The following is a 26205-nucleotide window of genomic DNA, read 5'->3' on the forward strand; positions in this document are numbered from 1 at the left end:
GGCTGTGAATGAATGAGAACAAAATGTTTTTACTGTGAATGAGTATTTTCTACACAATCCTTTAAATTCAGATGCATAAACGAATATTGGGAAGTTGTCATATGAATACAATATATTTTACACATGTTTAGGTAGCTACCTGTTAAAGAAAGTATTTGTATATTTTATCATGAATATATTAACTAAAAGTTCTTGCTCAAAAATGCTGTGTGTAAATGTTATATTTTTGTTGGTCAAGCTGTATTTTTCCACAAGAAGACCACTCAACACAGCAAGGCCTTGAAACCAGGTGCCTCATGTACTGATAAGGCCCAGCCTGTCTTGTTGCTATGCAGAAGTAAAAGTTATCACCGCACCTCCCTACTTTCCTGACTGCCGTATTGTATTCACACTGTGTCTAATAAAACAGAACACAAGAAAAAGTAAGAACAGCCACAGTGGAAAAAAATGGCACTGACAGAAAAGAAAACACCACGTGTTGACTGGCCACAATGAACTGCCTGATGCTGAACAGCTCCTGATTGGCCGATAGGGGTATGGCCTCACCTTAAAGAGAGTAACTTGAGTTCAGTGATGCCTTCATCAGGAAAACACACCTTGATGAGACGTGTACAGTGTAAATGCCCATGCTCATACTGTATGAGTCTCTGTAATTAAATTGTTTAGTGGAAGCTGCTCGTTCCCTTCTTCTAAATGCTCAAAATGTCTGCTTAGTTGTTTTTTTCAGCAAAGACAAGTACATGTGGTTGTCTTTGCTGCTATTGTCCACCCTTTCTGTGGCATGACATGCCTATCCTTAACTGTTACACCCCTATTAAGTCCTCCACCCTGATCATCCAGTCTTCTGAGTCAGCAAAATACATTGTGTAGGACTGGATGCCACAGACATCATAATACAAATATTAATAATAAACATGGATTTATTTATAATTTTAAATACAAGTAAGTCTCAAGGTGCTAACAGGCTTAAACAATCAATCACAGTAATACAAGAAAGTAATAGAAATGCTAAAGTCAGACAAAAATATAGGATAATATAAAATGTAAGTAAATAATAAATAAAACAAAAATAATGACTAAAATCATAGTGTAGGACTGGATGCCTAAAACATCGTATAGGACTGGATGCAACAGTTGACAGTTACAAATTGTAGTTTAATATGTCTAGTATAGGTTCTGGATCACTCCATCCTGTTGTTCTCTTTCAGTTCTCTTTCCTCACACTTCTGCTATTTTGGTACCAAGTAAAACCTGCAAGTTAAAGGTCTCTGTTGTTTTCTCGTTTCCCACCCTGCAGTAGAGGTAGTAGTAGCAGTGGTGTAGTTTCCCACCCAGCAGTAGAGGTAGTAGTAGTGGTGGTGAAGGTATTTGGCGAGATAAAGAGGGGGTACATACAAGAATAGTATATATTTAGCTTTAGATGATTTCTCTAAATTGCAAATAAGGTAATTTGTAGGAACAATGTCTTACAAATGCCTTTCTAAGAGATAATGTCATGTCATTTGAAATAGCTACCTGAGCATCATGTTATTTCCAGTAGCAAAGGTACATCTGTTTGATGAATATATGCGTACTTTAGCGCCACTTAGTGGACGAAGAGGATAACATAAGCATCCCATTGTGTTTGTAGTTGTTGTGATTATTCAGTGCCTTGGATAGTTATAGGCATAGATATCATATAAATTATAAAGGCTAGATGTCTCGCCCACGTTGGGGTCGAACGTCTGCACATGGCGGCCATCTTGCCACATTGTGTTGGTAGTGGTATCTACTTTTTAAATAACATTAACTTGCTCAATTTTCAACCGATTTTTAATTAGTCATACTTCTTGATGCATACTGAGGGAATGGAATGGCAAAACAACTGTAAAATCCCTCTGGTGGAATTGATACTTTTGTGGTCCTGTGCTCTCGTGCTGATTTCAACATATTATATGGCTATAGAGTATTGGCCCCCTTAGTATTTATTCATTGCAGTTACATTGAGTAAGACATTTCTACATCACTGGGTTTGCATACCACATTTGGAGCATATATTAATATGGTTCCGACAGGTCATGCGGTTTGGAACAAAGATGAGAAGGCAGTTTTCATCAATATAGGAATGAAGCATGTTGCACAATGTGTCACTGGAAAATGAAAATTGCATGAGGAAGCAATTATTGCCTTTTGATGCAGGTGGGCAGGGCAGGATGTAGCAGAAGTCCTCTTATACGGTCTGGATGCTTTTGCCTTTTAAGGACATCCTTGTGCAGGCAGCTTCCTTTCCATTTTGGGCAAAAATCCCATACAAAGTGAACTTAGCACACAATTCCATCCTAAATCTGAATAATTAAGCTCAATGCTGGTCCTTGGAGCCTCATGTTGGAGCTGCTGCTGATAAAGTTTTATCTCCGCACAGTAAATTCTGCATGTTTTAAATGATCCATGACATGTAATGTGCGTGTTCAATGTAATGGCCCATGTGCTGATGTGGCCCCTGGTGTGACGTTGAGGAGTCATGAACCACAAATACTGTACATATTTTTTCTTTTAATTCCTAAAATATATTTCTCAGAAACACATAAATGTTTTTGCTTAAGTCTATTCTACCACTATTAATCTCAATTTTGTTTTTAATATCACTAGTTTGTGGCACTTCATTGTGGATCTGTTGCATTAAGACGGTCACACTGTAAACAGCTTCGGAACATGTCTTCAGACCTACCCTAACCCCTTTACACCCAAACAAATAACTTACATCATCTCCTACCCCTTTTGCATCCAAATACATTTCATATATTATCTCCCATACAAACCCTGTATTACATCTCCACTAATATTACTTCTCCATGCAATGTGTGTTGAACCTAAACTGTTCGGGGGAACCCACCAGTACTCCCCTTGTAAGTTACCTCAGAGTAAGCTGTAAACCTTTCTGAAAGAAGATTCATTTGGCTTTTGTGGAATATATTTTCATATGAATAAGGACTGCATGTGCTAGATACCTGTTGAATGTTACGGGCAGATGTAATGTGGGGTATTCATCTGTTTACTGTGGCTTAACTTACTGTAGTAAATCCATTTTAAACAACGCATCCTTTGTCTGACTTCTGATTGTGAAATAAGTTTAATACTAAGATTTGGCCACTACACTTTGCCAGGAGAATGAAGCTATAGGGCTCGTCGATTAAGAGATTTATCACTCACTCTGAGGTAACTTGCCCAGGCTAGTCACTAAACCGCATACCTAAAATACCCCCAAATGGACTTGGTCTTCCCAACATTTTGAATCACACATCTAGGTATGCAGGATTGCACAGCCCACTCGTACAGATATGAGTGCAACCAGCTTGTGTGTGTGAAGCAAAGCTAGGCAGGACCTTTACTTACAGTAACACACCTTTGAAGGCCATTACCTTTCCCCTGAACCCTTTACTAATTCTCCATCACCTTTGTATTAATTAATTCGCTATTCGCTTTTCAAATATATACATTTGTGTTTTTCCCTAGAAAAGGGAAATCTAGAAATCTTCCCTAGTCTTGTAAAAGAATAAAGAAAATTACTATAGTTAACTAGCATGTTCTCACTGCTTTCTGAAGTCACAGAGACCTAGTTATCTTTCGCCGCTCCAATTTCTGCTGGCCCAGACAGTGTGAGGTAAGTTGGAGTGTTAACACAGAGCAGTATTAGCTGGAACGCTAACACAGAGGAGTATTAGCTGGAACGCTAACACAGAGGAGTACTCTTGGCATTCTTACTGAGCCTCTACAGAATTCCCTCTGCCATGCCCTCAATTCAGACTCTATCACCCACTTCATCACGCTGTCATGCCTTGGTCATGCTCTCAATCAGTGTGGATTCAACCGTCATTCACCCAGTAACCCCTGCTGTGACAACCCCAACCCCTCACTGATGCTCGGGTGTGTTTGTGTGTCACTGATGTCTGTCAGGAGCCGGGTGTGATTGTCTGTCAAGAGCCGGATGCTAAGTCCTGTAGTTGCTGTCCTTCCGATGTCCTGTGAGACTGGCTGCTTCCCACTGCAGGCCTACGGCAAAGAGAGAGCGAGAGAAACATGAAACCATGCAACTACCACATAGATGAATGCATGCAACTACCACACTATGGTTAGTGTAACACCACTAAGAGGATTGTGACTGATAAGGCACTTTGGTTAGTTTGGTACGGTAAAAATGACTATAGCATACGGTCTAATAAGGCACTATGGTTAGCTTGGTACGGTAAAATGACTATAATATGCTGTCTGATAAGGCACTATGGTTAGTTTGGTACGGTAAAATGACTATAATATGCTGTCTGATAAGGCACTATGGTTAGTTTGGTACAGTAAAATGACTATAATATGCTGTCTGATAAGGCACTATGGTTAGTTTGGTACAGTAAAATGACTATAATATGCTGTCTGATAAGGCACTATGGTTAGTTTGGTACAGTAAAATGACTATAGCATACTGTCTAATAAGTAACTATGGATAGTTTGGTACGGTAAAATGACTATAACATGCTTGTACACACACCACCACATGTTGGGTTTGTTTGTGACAGTTGATGATTGTAGTAATGGGTGTATTGGCCTGTCACTCACTCCTGGATATCCTGGATATTATCTGGAAGCGGCTGATTGGCTGTCTCCGGCAGAGCCAAAGCAAGGGCTGCACCCAGCAGAGGGGCGCAGCCGAAGATCACCATGGGGACGGTGGGGGTGGGCTCCCTCAGCATGTTGATCAGAGGGGCCAGCACTCCGCCCAGCCGTGCAAACATGGAAGCCATGCCGATCCCTGTCTGTCTGCAGGGGGGCCATTCACAGAGACTTATTATGTCTTTGTCTGTGTGTGTGTGAGTGTGTGTTTTAGTGAGTGTGTGTGTGTCTTTGTCTGTGTGTGTTTGTGAGTGTGTGTGTGTGTGTGTGTGTGTGTTGTGTGTGTGTGTGTGTGTGTGTGTGTGTGTGTGTGTGTGTGTGTGCGTGTCAGTGTGTGTGTCAGTGTGTGTGTTTAAAAAGAAGCAGAAAGAGTTTTCTTGTGTGGGAGTTGAAATGAGTACCTTAGCACTGTAGGGAACAGCTCAGCTGAATAGATGTAAATAACAGCGAAGGAGGCCGTGATCCCGAACTTCCCAACCAGAGCCAGAGCTGTGACCACCTGAGGATTACCTGAACGCAAACAAGACACAAAAGACATTAGGAACGGTGGAGCAGGATCCTGAACGCAAACAAGACACACAGAACGGAAGGAACCCTGGAGCAGGAGGAGGTCTGGCCCATTTCCACTGTGGTTTATACGTTAGACCAGGTGACTATCTCCGTGGTGATAAGCCATGTTTACCTGCTGGCACAGTGAGTGTGAGGAGGCACGCCACACCGCCCACGGCCATAAAGAAGCTCTGGGGAATTCTCCGACTCCACGGCAACACCACCAGAACCACTGATCTGGCAGGGATCTCCACCAATCCGAAGATGAACTGGGTGAAGTAGAGATCCACCCCCAGACTGGACACGCCCAGAGAGAGGCCGTAATACACCAGCACATTTACAAACCTGAAAACAAATAAAAACAGAAACGGTAATTTAAAGACTGCAAATGGTCTCTGAAGGTGTGTTTGTGTGTGTCTGTCTGTATGTGTCTGTGTGTGGGGGGAGGGTTGTGTGTGTGTGGGGGGGGGGGGGGTTGTGTGTGTGTGTGCATCTGTGTGTTTCTTTACCACAGGTAAAACAAGATGAAGGATCTCCTCCTCATCTCTGGAGTTCTCAGCAGGTCCATGGCGCTATACTGAGCCTTTCCCTCGCCTGCTATATCAAACCTTTCCACCTATGCACACAGAAAGCACAAAATAATTAGGAAAGCCAGGAGTCAAGTACAAATAAAGACAAGTGATGATGATACAATTCTCAACGTAATAATGAACAAGGTTTGTGAAATGTAGAATGTGACCTCCAATACTGATGAATACAAATGTCTGTGGATGTGTTTACTGTTATTGAAGGAAAGGATATCTGCATGCTTCGGTAGAAAATGACACTGAGGTTAGCACAGTTGCTATCTGAAACAAGGACAGACGTTGGAGCACACAGACAGGTCAGACACACAGACAGGTCAGACACACAGACAGGTCAGACACACAGACACACAGACAGGTCAGACACACAGACAGGTCAGACACACAGACACACAGACAGGTCAGACACACAGACACACAGACAGGTCAGACACACAGACATACAGACAGGTCAGACACACAGACATACAGACAGGTCAGACACACAGACATACAGACAGGTCAGACACACAGACAGGTCAGACACACAGACATACAGACAGGTCAGACACACAGACATACAGACAGGTCAGCCACACAGACAGGTCAGCCACACAGACACACAGACAGGTCAGCCACACAGACAGGTCAGACACACAGACATACAGACAGGTCAGCCACACAGACAGGTCAGCCACACAGACATACAGACAGGTCAGCCACACAGACAGGTCAGCCACACAGACAGGTCAGACAGGTCAGACACACAGACATACAGACAGGTCAGACACACAGACATACAGACAGGTCAGACACACAGACATACAGACAGGTCAGACACACAGACACACAGACAGGTCAGCCACACAGACACACAGACAGGTCAGACACACAGACATACAGACAGGTCAGACACACAGACATACAGACAGGTCAGACACACAGACATACAGACAGGTCAGACACACAGACAGGTCAGACACACAGACATACAGACAGGTCAGACACACAGACATACAGACAGGTCAGCCACACAGACAGGTCAGACACACAGACATACAGACAGGTCAGCCACACAGACAGGTCAGCCACACAGACACACAGACAGGTCAGCCACACAGACAGGTCAGACACACAGACATACAGACAGGTCAGCCACACAGACAGGTCAGCCACACAGACACACAGACAGGTCAGACACACAGACACACAGACAGGTCAGACACACAGACAGGTCAGACACACAGACAGGTCAGACACACAGACAGGTCAGACACACAGACACACAGACAGGTCAGACACACAGACACACAGACAGGTCAGACACACAGACACACAGACACACAGACACACAGACACACAGACAGGTCAGACACACAGACAGGTCAGACACACAGACACACAGACAGGTCAGCCACACAGACAGGTCAGACACACAGACACACAGACAGGTCAGACACACAGACAGGTCAGACACACAGACAGGTCAGAGCACACAGACAGGTCAGACGTTAGAGCACACAGACAGGAGAGACATCAGGGCACACAGACAGGTCAGATGTATGTTTGAGCACACAGACAGGTCAGACACACAGACAGGTCAGAGCACACAGACAGGTCAGAGCACACAGACAGTGCTATAGAAGAGGGATGAAGCCTATGATGTCCAGTGACAGCAGTCTGGTCCATCAGTGATAGTAGTCGCAATATCAGTGATTAAACAAAAAGATGATGGTTAATTTAATCAGAATCCCTGTCAAGGAACTGTCACCAATATCACCCAACCTTTGCTCCTTCGGTTACTGATCCAATGAGTTTAGCATAACTTTGAGCATCTCTGAGGTGAGATACACTGTGACTGTTTACATTAAAAGCCAAATCACTCGTGGTAACATTAACAATATTGCCAATGTGCTAATTACTTTTGGGATATGGCCTGAGGGATGTACCTGCAGAGAGGAGGGGAAAGGTCGTCCGTTGACCCGGGCTGCTTTCCTCAGAAGAGTGACTGCCTCCTCTGTGCGGTCCTTAACCAGCAGCCAACGCGCAGAATGAGGGACAAGCCTGAGGTCAATGAGACAACACAAACAAACTGAGGTCAATGAGACAACACAAACAAACTGAGGTCAATAAACAAAACAAACAGAGGTCAATGAGACAACACAAACAAACTGAGCTCAATGAGACAACACAAACAAACTGAGCTCAATGAGACAAGACAAACAAACTGAGGTTAATGAGACAACACAAACAAACTGAAGTCATTGAGACAACACAAACAATCTGAGGTCATTGAGACAACACAAACAAACTGAGGTCAATGAGACAACATAAACAAACTGAGGTCAATGAGACAACATAAACAAACTGAGGTCAATGAGACAACAAAAACAAACTGATGAAAAAAAAACTAAAATGGTGATGAAAGAAATTTTCAGTATTCTGAAAATGTATATGAAAATTGTTTGCCTTCATTTGTTTGCCTCCTTGTGTGTATCTGTGTGTGTGTATGTGTGTGTGTGTGTGTGTGTGTGTGTGTGTGTGTGTGTGTGTGTGTGTGTGTGTGTGTGTGTGTGTGTGTGTGTGTGTGTGTGTGTGTGTGTGTGTGCGTGTGGGTGTTCGCGTGCGCGTGCATGTGCGTGTGTGTGTGCGTGCGTGTGCGCGTGGGTGTTCGCGTGCCCGTGCCTGTGCGTGCGTGTGTGTGTGCATGCATTCGCGCCCTCAATCACCAGATGTAAAAAAAGAAAATGAATCCTGGAGCAGAGATGGCCAGCTGCAGCTGCCTCCAGTCCCGCAGCAGGTATGCGACGCCTGCCAGCAGCATGTACCCCACGCCGAAGAAGTAGTCTGTGAAGATCCCTGCAAGCATGCGCCGCTGCGTACATGTCCACTCCGTCCCTGCATGGGGTCCAAGGCGTAAGGCAGTGCTTCAGGTCAAGGGTCATAGCTGGAGTGAAAGGTTATGGCTCTGAGACATAGGGCATGCTAGGGTCAGCATTAAGCTTGAATCATGGTTCAGTATAAATTATTATTATCTATTTGTATTATGTATTTATAATCTGAATTAATGGATAACAGTAGGTCACAGAGGTTCCCTCCAAAGGTATTATGCATCTGCAAAGTGAGTGTTTTGTGCAGAACACATGCAAAGTGGGAGTATTCAAAATCTACCTGTCTAAATGAACTGATTATTTACAGGCACAATTTGCATAGTCTACAGAGAGCCGTGTTGCAGGCTTTACAAGAGATAGTTAAAGGTGCTGTTCTAAGCTGTCGCCGGCTGTTCTTGGATCAGAGATAGAGAGTCAGGCTCAGAACAAGTGAATGTGACCTTAAGTTAAGTGTGTAACCTTAAGTTAAGACTTTTTCTGCCTGCTAATGGAAGGATGTGTTAGTTCAAGGAAATGTAATTATTAGTCAGCACACAAACACGGAGTCGTCGTTCATTTCTGACCCTGACAAGTTGATACGTTGGTGCGTGTTTGTGTGTGTGTGTGTTTGTTTGTGAGCATATGTGTGCGTGCGTGTTTGTGTGTGTGTGTGTGTTTTTGTGTGTATGCGTCCTGACCCAGCACAAAGGCGTTCATGATGACCCCGGAGATGGAGGTTCCCAGCACAAAGCGCAGCAGCACGTATGTGGGGAAGTTTGGAGCGAAAGCAGCGGAAACGCCAAACACAGCCTGTAGCGCCAGAGACAAGAGCAGACAGAACCTACGTCCATACCTGAGAGAGGTGGGGGGAGGGGTAGAGGACCAGAGGGAGTCAAACAGGAGAGAAGGGAGGAGGAGAGGGGAGGGGCGAAAGGGGGATGGAAGATAAAAACACAAATGACTAAGTGGAAGGAGGAAGGGGATGGGCGGGGGGGGGGGGGGGTAAGCACACACAGCAGGTATACAGGAAAGAAGAGGAGTGAGGAGGCGTGCAAGAGAGGTACACGGCCAGTAAGGGTGTATGAGTGTGTGAATAAGTATTTGGGGGGGGGGGGGGGGGGGGGGGGGGGGTACCTGTCAGCCATAGCTCCAAAAACCACTGCTCCAACCAATAAACCCAGCATGTAGATGGAAGACCCCAGACTGTTCAGACTGGCTCTGTCACAAACCAAGTCCCACTGTATATTCATAAAAACACACAATAACACATTCATTGAATTGGTATAAACAATCACTTAGTTGGACCATATGGCCATATATTTGTGAAATGATATTGCAGTTGTTATTCTGTGTCTGTGTCTGTGTGTGTGTGTGTGTGTGTGTGTGTGTGTGTGTGTGTGTGTGTGTGTGTGTGTGTGTGTGTGTGTGTGTGTGTGTGTGTGTGCGTGTGTGCGTGTGTGTGTGTGTGTGTGTGTGTGTGTGTGTGCAAGTGCGTGCAAGTGCGTGCAAGTGAGGGAAATATACATTATGAAATGAAGAGCTGGTTACATGACCTCGGTGACAATGGTGCTGTGAAATATCTCGCGGCTGTATTTCCATCCATGGCTGCACGAGGAAGGACTACTTCGGTTGGCAAAAAGTCTACAGGTTTCCACGCGCTCGAAGAGGATAGAGGTGGTTAAGTTCTGACTTGCCTCTCCGGTGTCAGAAATGTTACCCGTTGATTCGGGGTCAGAGCTGTTACCGGAGACGGGTGGCGAATCCAGGCACCAGTGAGGAGGCGTCGCGCCGGTGAAGATGCTGGCCATCATGTGAAAGGCCAGAGGGATCTGTGGGAGACAGATCCATATGTACAGAATCTTCTGGAATCTACCAAAGCCGCCCACAGCAGACAAAATCTGATCGAAATTCATTGATTAAAAACTCCTTTAGATCCGTTTAAATGAATTCCGAACTTCGAATAAAAGTAGAAAATGCAAGACGAGGCAAGGTTGCCGACAGCGTAAGTTTTTCTTCAACACTCCCTTTGTTTGAGAGCGCGTGTTATTCAGATCTAACAGGGTAATTAACCCGCGAGTCTCGTGTGTTTGTGCGTGTGTGTATGTGTGCGAGAAATATACGTCCCGTTACTCCATCATCGTTTCACTAATTGTTCTGCCTGGAATAGGGTGCACACAGGTGAGTGTTCGTCCATCAATAAAAGGAGGAGTGTCGGGAAAGCAGAGGAAGGCGTATTAGATCATTGCAGTTCTACGTCTTGGTGTCCGTGGTCAAACAATAACACCTATTCTTGCTGTTACAAAACAATTGTGAAGGGCACAGCAGATCAGTGGCGCACAGAAGGGAACGGAGAGACGTTGGTAACGCGCTCAAGCTTATGCGGTTATCCTATAGCTACATTCTAACAAAATAGGGGACTTGTAGACGGTGATAACAGTAATAATAATACAACAATAACTTCGTCTATAGCATATTTTCGCCTCCAGATCATGCGCAGATTTAAATAGGACACCTATTAATTCCCCTGATACTTAGCTGAAAGATCAGAGACTCATGTAAATGAGTCCCTTAACGACGCGGAAGAAAACATGTCGTGATGCAAACGAAGATGGCAAATTATAGAGGGAAGGTTGAGGATATCATCACTAGAACAACAAATACAAGGGCGTTTCAATGTGTTTTCCATCTCCCCCATAGTCTTACGATTTGTGGTATGCGGACGCCATACATCTAGTTGATGTATTGGTGTGCAATGTTTTATTCATCTTGTGAACATTACCTATATTTAAGTTATAGCAGTTATTTTACCATAATTGTTTATTAAATTCCATCTCAATGCGAGGCTACAGATTGCCAAATAAATTGACATCTCGACTATTACTATTTCGTGTCCACGCAGTTGCAGACTAGAATTACAGCTGATAAGGCATACAGGACAGTTGTTATGCAAAAAAGGACGAAAAGCTATTGAGTGATTGCCACAACTATGGACAGCGTATGCCACTGCCACTGGTATGTGGGTTAAAGAGGTGACCGTTTGACTTATCCCACCCCATAGGCTCTTAAAACATTAAATACGTTTCTTCTGGTAATTAAAAAAAGTGCCATGCCAAACAAACCGAAATTGAGCTGTTGTGCCCGATGAAGAAGATTGACAACAATATGTGAAACGACTGTATGTGGCGGGAGCACACAATAACACAGCAGGGCAAGTATTATATATTTATAAACTTTATTAGAAACGTAAAATATTAAATACATAACACTGACAAATACATTAATTTATCAATAAATTAGTTCACTAAAACAAAGTGCAATGTAGTCACACAGCTTCTTTGTTGTCATGGGTCTTGTATGGGAGGGACTCCCTCTGACTTCTGAAATAAAACAGAGTAAAGACATAAGTCAGAGCATAGAATCATAGAATCAGAACCTGATTAGTCTACATCTACATATTGTATTCCTCGTTTATCATTGTAATTAGGATAAACCCCTTACAACAATGTCATAAACCATCCAGCATCACAAACACACATTAAGTATGTGTCCCAAGTATTGCCATGAAATCTGCAACATGGGAATCATTGTGCTTTATGTCTGTGATGATGGCAAACTTAACAGGGTTGAGTAACAAAATAATACCAAAACTCGAGTTTCCAAATATGCATACCTCTTCCTCATAATACAGTAGATGGCGCCAGAGAGACAGCCCAGCAGCAAAACCACACCAAGGCAGATGGAAATAATCTCCTCAGGACTGGCTTGTTTCTGGCCGTCTACAGTCAGGGTCATGTGCTCACAACGCTCCCCGGAATGTGTTGAAGGACATCTACACACATATACACACATATTAATTTTGGAATATATTTTTTTTAAAGAAACAAATATGTTTGTCCTACTTCAAGAATGATAAACAAATAAAAAAAAAGATGGAGAGATGGTGATTCAGTTCTTACCTACAGCTTGGTCGGTCCTCATCTGTGGAGTAGTTGCAATCACCAATGATACAGAAGTCGCTGTGCTCTGACTTGCAAGATCTCTGCAGCCTCAGAACTTTTGGTTCCTCAAAGCCAACTGCAAAAGAGGGGATAATTAATAACGACAGGGAAGGGGCATCTCACATCTGCTGATGGGAAACCAGCATGGGCAGCAACTATGGTTAACTTCTGACTCACACCAACACATAAACATGTACCCATTAAACTATGGGTTAACTTCTAACTCACACCAACACATAAACAAGTACCCATTAAACTATGGTTTAACTTCTAACTCTCACCAACACATAAACATGTACCCATTAAACTATGGTTAACTTCTAACTCTCACAAACACATAAACAAGTACCCATTAAACTATGGGTTAACTTCTAACTCACACCAACACATAAACAAGTACCCATTAAACTATGGGTTAACTTCTAACTCACACCAACACATAAACAAGTACCCATTAAACTATGGGTTAACTTCTAACTCACACCAACACATAAACAAGTACCCATTAAACTATGGGTTAACTTCTGACTCACACCAACACATAAACATGTACCCATTAAACTATGGGTTAACTTCTAACTCACACCAACACATAAACAAGTACCCATTAAACTATGGGTTAACTTCTAACTCACACAAACATATAAACATGGACCCATCAAACTATGGTTTAACTTCTAACTCTCACAAACATATAAACATGTAAACATTAAACTATGGCTCAACTTCTAACTCACACCAACACATAAACATGTACCCATTAAACTATGGGTTAACTTCTAACTCACACCAGCACATAAACATGTACCCATTAAACTATGGGTTTAACTTCTAACTCTCACAAACACATAAACAAGTACCCATTAAACGGACCGTCCACAAATATGGCAAAAGGTTATTCAGCCAATCAATATCAAGCCTCCCTTCCATGCTCCTGAAGCAAGGTGTTGCCGGGCAGGAATTGTTAATGGCTCAGTCGAAGCCAAGTTTATTTCCCGTTTACAGATCCAGGTTAATGAACACCAGAGTTGCTTGCAGCTAGAGGACCGTGAGGAGCAGTTTGCTGTCTGCACACTGCAAAAAATGCTTTTCTAACCTAGTGTTATTACTCTTATATTGAGATGAAAAATTGTACTTACCTAGTGCTTTCTTGGTAAGGTTATTTTTACCTATTTCAAGCAAATATTACTTATTTTAAGAAATCTTAACAAGCCAAATTTGCTTAACGTACTGGCAGCCAAATTTGCTTGTTTTAAGCTAAATCCTGCTTAAATATGTAATTATTTGTCTTAAATCTAGAGGGGCATTTTTTGCAGTGCACTCACTAAAACCATTTACCAGAATGTCCTCAGTTCTCCCTCACCTGTGGCCTACTCCAAAAACACACTTGTGTACACATACATGGCACTCATGCATACCTTGGCTAGAAGTGGAGTTCTCCAACATGGCTGAAGGGTTCTGGAATGCAGCGGAGCTCCCCTGGGACAGCTCAGTGGACTCTCCTCCCAAAGTCATGAGTATCGCCATGGCAGCAAACGCCAGTGCTGCAAGGGTCCAGAGCAGTTTGGAAAAAAATACATAATCAATATCAAAATAGTGAAATAAAAAAAAGATATCATTGAAATCAAAACAGTGAAATAAAAAAGACATTATTGAAATCAAAATAGTGAAATAAAAAAGACATAATTGAAATCAAAAGTGAAATAAAAAAAGTACATAATTAAAAGTCAAAACGGTGAAATAAAAGTTTGAATGCATGATAACCACACTTACAAAACAATGTTTGTGTGTGTACGTGCGTGCATGTGTGCTCGTGTGTAATACTTACAGTGCTGAAGAAATAAGTGAAAAGTCCGAAGGGCCATTGCTTGTGATGTGTTAATGCGCTGAGAACTTCTGAAGAGTTTTTCCTTTTGTATTCTTGATTCTTGACGTTCTCTGGGTTACAGGGTTCCGAGGGGTGTTCTTGCCGACAGTTGTTCTCAGCTCTTGACTTGACACAGATTTCAGTCCTGTGTTTTTCCCTCTCATTTGCCCTTTGAGGAATGGATTTATACTTTCTGAGCATACAAGACTCAACCAATCGCAGGGCCCAGAATTTGCCAGTATGTTTAAACGCATCATTTCCTGTGCCCTGAGGACAGCAGCATGCAGAGACGGCACCCCGGCAAAGAGAACTCATTCATCCATAAACGCACACACACTCTCACACACACATACACTCACACACACACTTTCATGGAGGAGAAAGCATTCCCCTCAGGTAATAACAATTCACTAAGGTTGGGAAAGAGACAGACATTCTCCCTGATGTTGACCAACTCATTCAACTCGTTTGACTCACAGCCAGCATCTGCTAATAGAGTAGGTGCACAGGCAGCAGGCAGCAGACAGCAGCCAGCCTCTGCTAATAGATTAGGTGCACAGACAGCAGGCAGCCTCTGCTAATAGATTAGGTGCACAGACAGCAGCCAGCCTCTGCTAATAGAGTAGCTGCACAGGCAGCAGCCAGCCCCTGCTAATAGAGTAGGTGCACAGGCAGCAGACAGCAGCCAGCCTCTGCTAATAGAGTGGCTGCACAGGCAGCCTCTGCATATAGCGTAGCTGCACAGGCATCAGACAGCCTCTGCTAATAGATTAGCTGCACAGGCAGTAGCCAGCCTCTGCTAATAGAGACGCTGCACAGGCAGCAGGCAGCCTCTGCTAATAGCGTAGCTGCACAGGCAGCAGCCAGCCTCTGCTAATAGCGTAGCTGCACAGGCAGCAGCCAGCCTCTGCTAATAGATTAGCTGCACAGGCACTTCAGTCTGTTGAAACTATATTGATCTCCTCCTTACCTACTTCTAAGTACAACAGTGACTTTCACTCAGTCAACATGAGTGTGTTTGGTTAATTATGTGCAATATAGTACACACACACACACACACACACACACATATATATATATATATATATATATATATATATATATGTACAGTATGTAGCATGAGTCAAACACAGGTATTTCTGTAGCAGATGTTTTAAAGTCTGACAAAGACAGCCACAGTATCTGTAATTATGCTTTAATTGTGTTGTGATGATTTTCAGCCATTATAAGACCCTACTTGTACAAACACTTTGTACATACTGTATGTGTATATGTATGTGTTCATACACACGTTTGACAGGGGAAAACACAGTCAATTTCAATGCAGTCTGTACCGCCTCCGTTTCACTCAGGAATGTAAAGACAATTAAACAGATGACAGTCCATCTATGTAACTATGCATTTAACGACAACCTGTGGATGTACCTGATATGCCTGAGGTAAATACTGCAGCACCCACACAGGCATTAGTTTACACATGAATTCCATGCCTCTGTACGAGGCAAATACTGTTTAACCTTATAACAGAAGAGCCACCTACACATAATCCCTCACACTCACAATGAGAACAGAAAACACACTTCTGACAATTACTGTGACAGACAGAAACTAAAGGCAAGGCAAGTTTCGACTGGGGAGACACTGTCAAAGGCAGACAAACTTAAGTACACCCATGACATACCCATGACCTACCCATGTGTAAATGCACACAAGGACCTACAACTAGAGAGGGGTGTAAAGGTAAACATACTCAACGCCAGAGGGCTTTGAAGGTAGACATCAGGGATGTGCACAGGAATTTTGAAGGGCAGTTGCTCTGCCCTGGAAAAAAGGGGCAACACATAATTTGTCACAGCCGCTGCCATGCCCCCGTCATCTGATCGCATTTTGCCAATATCATTTTAAACTCTCACTAACCACCGCTGCCACGCCCCGTCATCTGATCGCATTTTGCCAATATCATTTTAAACTCTCACTAACCGTTGCTGCCACGCCCCCGTCCCCTGAGCGCAAATATATATATTTCCTTCGGAGGGGCAACTTCAGTTGAGGAGGGCAAACAGGCAGTTGCCCGACCAACCTTAGCCCACTCCTGTGCACGTCCCTGGTAGACATACTCAACTAGAGATGTGTAAAGGTAGACATACTTGGTACGTGATTGCACATTATGTTTGTCCAGCATTTGTCTCACATTCTGCCATCCGATATTGTTAAGTGTGTATGTACTGCTTACTTGATAATAGTTTGCATACTGGCATTGACCACACCGTCCACATATTTTGTGGCAGTCCTGCTACAGTGATTTCCAGGTAAATTAGCAGCGCAATGATCCAAAATGCTACTTCAGTTGAGCCTCATAATTGACCTTTGACTTCTAACAAGATGACCTGGTTTGGTTCTCAGGTTATTTCCATGTAAAACCCACTAGGATGATTTACACGTCACACGTCTTTGGTAAGACACCAGAGAAGTAGTAGTCTATGTATTAGTAAATGAGTATCAGATGTGTACTGTACAGTAATATTAAGGTTTCAGACGTATGCAAGTGGTATGTCTGCCAACAGGTACCAACACGATAATATGGTTCAGATAGTGAAGTCAACAATGTGTGAATAACCTGATATTTTATTGTACAGAAACAAAGATCCAGTGTGGGACAGGTTTGTAAAATAGGGGCCCCATTATCCCCTTTCCTGTTTAGCCGTATAAGAATGACCTTTGACCTTTGTCCAACACCTAGTCACCATGACAACTTTCAAAGACATTTCTTAATGTGCAGCATATTCAAGCATACGATGGTCACTGGTGAACATAAATGACCACTTAATAAGCATTGGCATTGGCCTACCCCAATGCCCCTAAAGACATACACACAGAAGATACGTGAGACAAAGACAACTTACACAAAGACATGTACACAGATACTTATTAATCATTCAGACGTGATACGTGTCTGTCTCTGTTTCTTCAAGTTTAAAATGAATGGAACTTATGACAGTTCCCATGATGTATGTGCGGTGTGTGTGTGTGTGTGTGAACTTATGACAGTTCCCATGATGTATGTGCGGTGCGGTATGTGTGTGTGTGTGTGTGTGGGTGTGTGCGTGTGTGTGTGTGTGTGATTCCACATTTCAGTGTGCCAAAGCATTTCTTGCTGCTGTAACTGTGTTTTTCATCACCATGGCGATGGTCACTGGACCCACCCCTCCAGGGACTGGAGTGATGAAGCCCGCTTTCTGCCGCACACCTGCAACAGAAGAACACACACATTCTTACATATATATATATATATGTGTGTGTGTGTACTATATATATTGCACATAATTAACACCCTCATGTTACTCATGTTGACTGAGAGAAAGTCACTGTTGTACTTAGAAGTAGGTAAGATCAATATAGTTCCAACAGACTGCATCCATGTTTTCTTCCCCTCCCCCACTCCCTACCCACCCTTCTCTGCACATCTCCATCTTACCTACCACCCCATCTCCCTCTTCCCTTTGGCATGCCTGTGCCTGTTCCCAGTTTTCATATGACAATCAATCAATCAATGTAATCAATCAATCAATCAATCAATCAATCAATGTAACAGCTTTATTTGAGAATAATAACTGATGTGCCAAGACATGAAGGTACACACCAGGAATTGTAAAAGGTTACGATAACAGAGAGGTAAGTTTAAGGCACGAGACTAGAGGTGTATACTTCTACAGGAAGGACATTTCAAGAACTAATACAGAACTTGCATTATCTAATGTTTACAGTAAACACACAGAAACTGTGCGAGACCAGGTAATATAGAAAACACAGGCTGAAGTAAATTGAGACAAAAAAATGGCTGGTGGAAACTAAATATGCACGCAAACTGTTACACAAAGACACATGCCCCACAGAAGTCGTTAAAGGTGTGGTCAAAGACAGACGCCCCAGAGTAATGATTAAAGGTGTGGTTAAACACAAGAAGAAGACAGAGCCAGGCGTGAATCAATTAGTGAAAGGTTGTCTAGGCGATTAGTGGTGTTGCTGAGCAACCCCTTTAAACTGAGTGTGTCACGCAAAATCACAATGTCAAATGCCAAAGATGTTGCAACCTCAGGTTCTGTACACTGTTTGAGTACTTCTTTAAAGAAAAGCCACAAAATTACATTAGTTTTGCTCATTTTGGAGCTATGCACTGAAGTGAAATACGTAGCTTATATGTTTGTTTAAATGTATTAGCAGCCACTGGACCTCGCTTACATGCATGGATGTGGAGTGCATGTGAGAGGTTGCACTGCATGGCATGGATGGGGAGTGCATGCGAGAGGTTGCATGGCATGGATGTGGAGTGCATGCAAGAGGTTGCATGGCATGGCATGGATGGGGAATGCATGCGAGAGGTTGCACTGCATGGCATGGATGTGGAGTGCATGCAAGAGGTTGCACTGCATGGCATGGATGTGGAGTGCATGCAAGAGGTTGCACTGCATGGCATGGATGGGGAGTGCATGCGAGAGGTTACATGGCATGGATGGGGAGTGCATGCGAGAGGTTGCATGGCATGGATGGGGAGTGCATGCGAGAGGTTACATGGCATGGATGGGGAGTGCATGCAGGAGACTGTGAGCTATGTTTCTGTTGTTGAATTGGAACACCTGGAACCCAACCTAAACGTTCTCTTGGAACCCAACCTAAACGTTCTCTTGGAACCCAACCTAAACGTTCTCTTGGAACCCAACCTAAACGTTCTCTTTCTACATTCTGTAGCAGCCATACCAAGGAAAGAGAGTCTTTGTTGAAAAATGCACTCGTGAGCAGATTTCTTCTTTTGCCATGGTCCAAATATCATAGGCCTACCTGAATAGAGATGACAAGTACTGTGTATTGAGCCACCATCTTGGATGACATAAGTTGACTGCTGATTGCACATTTAATTTAAAACGAACAAGTAAGACTACATTTTGTCAAATAGATAAATCAGAATTGAGCTGTGATGGTTTGTGACGGACACATTCAAATGTTCAGTGTCCAAGAAGAATATGTCACCCTGCATAGATCCAGAATCCACGCAGAATTTTGAATTTAATCACCAGTGTTCATCACAACCCGCCAAGGTGGAATAGGCTGTTTCCACAGAGTTTCTGACACCAAACTGGGCCCATAATGTACAGTACCAGTCAAAAGTTTGGACACACCTTTAATTTTTTGGAGAAGTGTTTTCTTTACTTTTATTACTTTCTACATGGTAGATTAATACTGAAAACATTTAAACTACGAAAGAACACATATGGAATGATGTACAAAACAAAAAAAGTGTTATCTACCATGTAGAAAAGTAGTAAATAAAAAACTTCTCAAAAAATGAGAAGGTGTGTCCAAACTTTCGACTGGTACTGTATATCTAGCACATCCGACATGCAGCATCTAATGCAACATGCAAAGTTCACCTGCAAGAACTTAACATCAATTTTATGGGTATGTCTGATCAAAAACATGGAGGTTCTATGTAGACCCGCTTCGCAAGATGGACAGTGCTCATTTAATTAAACATGTTTGTTTTAAAGTCCCATTATGCGAGAATTGTTGTTGTGTGAGGTTAGGCCGTAAAAGCATTGCGTAGTTCTTGCGAGAGGTGTCATGCCCTGTCCACCACAGTTGCACATTAAACACATTTGCAATACCATGCATACCAGGCATGCTGGGGCAGTGGCACAGTCAGGGTACCACCAAAATGATTTTAAACTGTTATGTTATGGTAAGAGTATTACCTAATGTTGCTTTAACCTGCAGATAGCCATGCCCAATGGCAGTGCAGAGTAACACTGACCAACCGTTTATATAAGTGGCAGCTTATTTAACTCAACAGAAAAATAGGCACAACTAAGCCACTGTTCCAACATATTGTGTAAAACATACTCCAGTGCCATGCATCAGGGCCCCAGATGGACACTTCTCAGTTTAATAGATGGTTGTTGCTGACTCTGGCAATCTATTCATTGTCTATGTTCACCTTCAAAGTCCACGTCTCCAACCAGGCGGATCCCACCAGAACCGCTTTCCTGGATGCGATTGATGCCAACATCTATGACGACAGCGCCTTCCTTTACCATGTCTGCCGTTATTAACTGTGGAACACCTGGAACCCACCAACGCAGAATTATAGGTTAGCCACCATTTTATAGGTTATCCACCATTTTGGAATTTTACCAGGAGCCGTCACCTGTGGCAACCACAAACACCCATCCAAATACACATGTACACTAATGCCAGATCTGCCAGATCTGGTGGAACTGCCCTCACCTGCGGCGGCGATGACGATATCAGCCAGCCGGCAGTGGTGTGTGAGCTGCTCACGAGGAGTACATCTGTGGGCGATGGTCACAGTCGCATCACCTGAAAGGTCAACAGGAAGAAAGCCATTAAGTAGCTTGCTAGTTTTGAACATAAACTCTATATCAATGCCTCTTTGAATAAACAAGGTAAGGCAGGTCTTAGATTGGGGGTTTAAGGGAGAGCATAATGCATTAGGGAGGTTGCTGTACACACGTGTATTGGAGGCTCTGACTCAAACCTCTGATGTTTATTAGGAAACATGCAATAGTCTACATGATAATATAATATATAATATGTCACTCAATCACTCAATCAGCAACATCTTAAACTCTATACATTAGACAACTAAATGTTATTGGAGACATTTTGTAACCGTAAGACTGTTTTATCTGGAGGACAAAGATGGTTGTGCCAGCTGGTAGAACTCTGGCGAGTCGAATTATGAACCTCCCTCTAGTCAGCAAAGGAATATTTGCTCATATTGTCAAAAAAGAAGCATTACAACATTAAGAGGGAGCAATGGTAAACAAAATCACCTTTACAAGCACTTTCAGAGACACATACAAGTACACATACAACACGTTCACTGCTAATACAGAAAAGAGCGATTTCATTGCGAGATCATGTCTACAAGCACGCAATTAGAAATGACCCTCATTTTCTAGGGAACGCCACCCTTTTCCAGTTATCCTCCAGCGAGCAAGAGGAATGCTTAGCCAGTCACAGCATGATTCAAGGTGTGTGTGTGTGTGTGTGTGTGTGTTTATTTCTCTGCATATTTGTGTGCAAAAATATGTGTGTGTGATAACCATCTTTCTGGATTAATTGGGATTTTATCCTGTTGGTGTCAGACTTAAGTTATTATCCCTGTGCATGCGTGTGAATTAACTGTATACATATTTATCCTAATGTGTATGCATCTGTGTTAATACATTCTAGTCCATTTCTATGGTGTGTGTACTATGCCTTACATGTAATCAGGTAAAACACATCAACCTGCCCTGATCATTATTAATGATTAAGATCATGGTTTCAGTTCCAGGATGGGTATGACTTCAGGGTTCTTCACTTCGCTAGAAGTATACGTCACCTTATTTAGTTGACAGTGAGTCTAGGTAAATGATCTGTAATGAGATTCCGGCAAGTCAAGGCATTGGAGAGGATTCCAGCAGGATGAGGAAAAAAACACAGTATGAAGACATTCCCATTGAAGACATTCCCATCCCCATTATGTAGCTAATGTGAGGAAATTCCTCTGTGACAGCAACAATACACATTTAACCTTTAGTTGCATTTATGAGCTTTATATTTTAAATTATTCTTTTTTTGCATTATAATTTACTCAACTGCAAATATAAAGTAATTGGAAGACAAGATGAATGGATGAGAGGCAAGAAGCTCAAAGGGGAGGATCAGGCATCCACTCTGAGGCAATTATTTACAGTAACCCAGAAAGGCTGGTCAGGTATCCACTCTGAGGTAACTATACAGTAACCCAAATAGGCTGGTCAGGTATCCACTCTGAGGTAACTATACAGTAACCCAAATAGGCTGGTCAGGTATCCACTCTGAGGTAACTATACAGTAACCCAAATAGGCTGGTCAGGTATCCACTCTGAGGTTATTACAGTTAACCCAAAAGAAGAATAAAGAAATGAGAGGTGAAAATATTGTTCAGTTGTGTGCTAAAATGTGTCCAGTCACTTAGTATGAACATATTATATATGCTACTCTACTCAACACTACTCTGTGGTTTGAGGGTTAGTGAGAGAACTGATGAGTAAAAAACTAAGGAAGCTGTCTGCACAAGGATGTCCTTAAAAGGCCAAAGCAACCAGACCATATAAGAGGACTTCTGCTACATCCTGCCCTGCCCACCTGCATCCAAAGGCATTAGAAAACAATTGGGTTCTATGGCGTTATTTAGCTGTTTCTGATTGGACGAGAGACGTGCTACATCCTGCCGTGCCCACCTGCATGGAAAGGCAATAACTTACAGTCGATCAAGGGTGGCAAAGCGCCCGCAACTTCCTCGAGCAATTTTCTGTTTCCAGGGGAAACACAATATTGTGCAACATGCATCATTCCTGTATTGATGAAAACTGGCTTCTCATCTATGTTCCAAACCGCATGACCTGTCGGAACCATATTAATATATGCTGTGATGTAGCAAGGTCTTACTCAGGGGAACTGCAATGAATAGATACTAAGGGGGCCACTCGATAGCTGTAACCTCCTGTGAACCAACCCATAGACTTGTCGGAACCATATTAATATACGCTCGGAATGTGGTATGCAAATCCAGTGATGTAGAAATGTCTTACTCAGTGTAACTGCAATGAATAGATACTAAGGGGGCCAATACTCGATAGCTGAGAACTAACCCATAGACCTGGGTCCTCTGTAGTGGGCATTTTTTTAAGGAAATCACAAAAAAAAAGACACTTTATTTTCTCACTTGGTTCTCAGGAGGATATCATTTCTTGGAATCAGCACGAGAGCACTTGGCCATAACAGTATCAATTCCACCAGAGGGATTTTACAGGTTTTGCGCTTCCCTCGGAATGCATCAAGAAGTAAGACTAAATAAGTCAATAATAAATGTGGCTGAACTGAAAAGTTTAACATCAACGCACTTATCTTCTCTAAGAGATTATAAACAATGATTGTACACATTCATTTTATATTTCCAAAAATCCTTGGCTATAATGTAGAAGTGTGTGCCTTAAGGCCACATGTATAGGATCTTGTGTAAGCTGAAAACTGCCTTAACCTGATGAGTAGGCTACATCTTCTTGCATTTCTCCATATGAATGTTTTTCATCAGATTTATCAAGGAACCTCGTAAATGGATAGTCAAATACCCTTGATACACACAGAACTGAACAGTCAAACACCCTTCTTACAGACAGAACTGAACAGTCAAACACCCCCTGATAAGCACAGAACTGGCCAAATCCAGCGGTGCAGATGGGATTTTTAAACTCGGGGGGGGACGCTAACATCGCCTAATCAGCTGTGCAAAGTTATTAACTGATGCTAGTCGCCTTACGTAGGGAGAATGGTGGGGACGGATCGGGGTCACTATGAATCTGGGGGGGGACATGTCCCCAGTGCTATCTGCGCCCCTGGCCAAATCTCATTCCTGTCAATGCAGGTTAGACGCATAATGAAGAAGCACAACCCTGTCACCGTAGCCATTTGGGTTTCTTTCAAAATAATAATGCCAGAAAATCAATTCAGTTCAGTCAGGAAACTCTAAGAGGCCGTTTCTGTTTGGGCTTCTTATAGGCCCATCAAGGTCTCTCATGATCACCATTTGAGCCGATCAATATCTCTCATGATCACCATTTGAGCCGATCAAGGTCTCTCATGATCACCATTTGAGCCGATCAAGATCCCTCATGATCACCATTTGAGCCGATCAATATCTCTCATGATCACCATTTGAGCCGATCAATATATCTCGTGATCACCATTTGAGCCGATCAATATATCTCGTGATCACCATTTGAGCCAATCAATATCCCTCATGATCACCATTTGAGCCGATCAATATCTCTCATGATCACCATTTGAGCCGATCAATATATCTCGTGATCACCATTTGAGCCGATCAATATCCCTCATGATCACCATTTGAGCCGATCAATATCTCTCATGATCACCATTTGAGCCGATCAATATCTCTCATGATCACCATTTGAGCCGATCAATATCTCTCATGATCACCATTTGAGCCGATCAATATCTCTCATGATCACCATTTGAGCCGATCAATATCTCTCATGATCACCATTTGAGCCAATCAATATCTCTCATGATCACCATTTGAGCCGATCAATATCTCTCATGATCACCATTGAGCCGATCAATATCTCTCATGTTCACCATTTGAGCCTATCAATATCTCTCATGATCACCATTTGAACCGATCAATATCTCTCATGATCACCATTTGAGCCGATCAATATCTCTCATGATCACCATTTGAGCCGATCAATATCTCTCATGATCACCATTTGAGCCGATCAATATCTCTCATGATCACCATTTGAGCCGATCAATATCTCTCATGATCACCATTTGAGCCGATCAATATCTCTCATGATCACCATTTGAGCCGATCAATATCTCTCATGATCACCATTTGAACCGATCAATATCTGTCATGATCACCATTTGTTGGGTTTGAGTAAATTACACCTGCAGCTAGACGCCAAGCAGTGTGATGATTTTGTGTCGTTGTCATGCCTCCAGGCCCAGGCCCTCTTGTCTAGATCCGCTTTGAGCTGGGCTGGGCTGGGGTGGGGACGACTTGCTTTGCATACACTGCCTGGTTGCTATTTTTATTCTGTCGAGTTCTTCCAGGAGCAATAACTCAAGGAGCCGCAGCCAAAGCCGCAATTTTTACATCAGCAGCAAGACCAAACCTACCACCATGTCAGTTACATAAATAAATAAGAATAAGAGAGTTTACAGACTCCACAGGTCAGGTCGGGTCAGGTGAGGTTCACAAAGCATTTTTACGAAACTTAATTTTTCACATTCATATTATGCTGTGATAGCAATAAACCCATGACTACAAAAGATGAAATTAAATGGCTATTACATCAATATGATCAAGACATCAATACACTATAATGGAATGGTCGTTGTGAAAGATTGATCGTTAATGTATTGATTATCAGATGAAACATCAGTGTCTCACCTCCTGGACGCTCATGGCTTCTGTCGGAGTGCAGCAGCATAGCGATCGGCATTCCCACGTTCTTGGAACGTCCAACCACCAGCACGTTTTTGCCCACAGTCTCAATGCCTGCACAGAAATACACAACCAGAGATAAAAGATGTTCCAGTCTCAATGCCTGCACAGAAATACACAACCAGAGATAAAAGATGTCCCAGTCTCAATGCCTGCACAGAAATACACAACCAGAGATAAAAGATGTCCCAGTCTCAATGCCTGCACAGAAATACACAACCCAAGATAAAACTGTTCCCATACACTTATGGGTCGTATTCGCCATTATTCGCCCATGAAGGTTTGGCATGTTTGTCCCCACTCAGGTATATGAGAGGATGCTGGGTTTCTGAAGATGCTCTCCACTCAGGTATATGAAAGGATGCTGAGTTTCTCTAGTTCTCCTCTTCACCCTCTTTTCCACTCATTCATGTCCTCTTGTCAGTCCATAATATAGTTAAGCAATAAGGTACTCGAGGCAGTACGGTATCGTCAATAATGTACTTGTTCGAGGGAGTTGTTAGGCCCGACGCGCAGCGGAGGGCCGGCAAACCCTCGAACAAGTACATTATTGACGATACCGTACTGACTCGAGTACCTTATTGCTTTTATAACACGGTTGCCAGCGACTCCAAAATATTAAGTACAATTAAAGTAAACA

The 26205-nt window shown here is 42.9% G+C and overlaps 2 protein-coding genes across 2 annotated transcripts in view; both read right to left on the bottom strand.

The window, feature by feature from the left end:
• Positions 1 to 4583: 4583 nt before the first annotated feature.
• On the bottom strand, positions 4584 to 10536 carry LOC308375754 (solute carrier family 22 member 6-A; the record flags this gene model as incomplete). The annotated part of the gene is made up of 9 exons (XM_080851932.1): positions 4584 to 4788; positions 5043 to 5151; positions 5324 to 5535; positions 5700 to 5806; positions 7703 to 7817; positions 8483 to 8651; positions 9322 to 9476; positions 9758 to 9861; positions 10177 to 10536. 9 exons carry the CDS (start codon positions 10534 to 10536, stop codon positions 4584 to 4586), a joined length of 1536 nt encoding a protein of 511 aa, XP_080708058.1.
• A 7083-nt stretch (positions 10537 to 17619) lies between these two features.
• The window catches only part of mthfd2l (methylenetetrahydrofolate dehydrogenase (NADP+ dependent) 2 like), a gene marked incomplete at both ends in the record, with an annotated part of 14473 nt that continues 5887 nt past the window's right edge, over positions 17620 to 26205 (bottom strand). The window contains 4 exons of the mRNA XM_080852289.1: positions 17620 to 17735; positions 20478 to 20603; positions 20768 to 20860; positions 25512 to 25619. Coding sequence (XP_080708415.1) covers positions 17620 to 17735; positions 20478 to 20603; positions 20768 to 20860; positions 25512 to 25619 — 443 coding nt within the window. The remainder of the gene's footprint in view (positions 17736 to 20477; positions 20604 to 20767; positions 20861 to 25511; positions 25620 to 26205) is intronic.

Source organism: Sprattus sprattus, assembly GCF_963457725.1.
Source record: "Sprattus sprattus genome assembly, chromosome: 15".
Taxonomy (NCBI): Eukaryota; Metazoa; Chordata; class Actinopteri; order Clupeiformes; family Clupeidae; genus Sprattus; species Sprattus sprattus.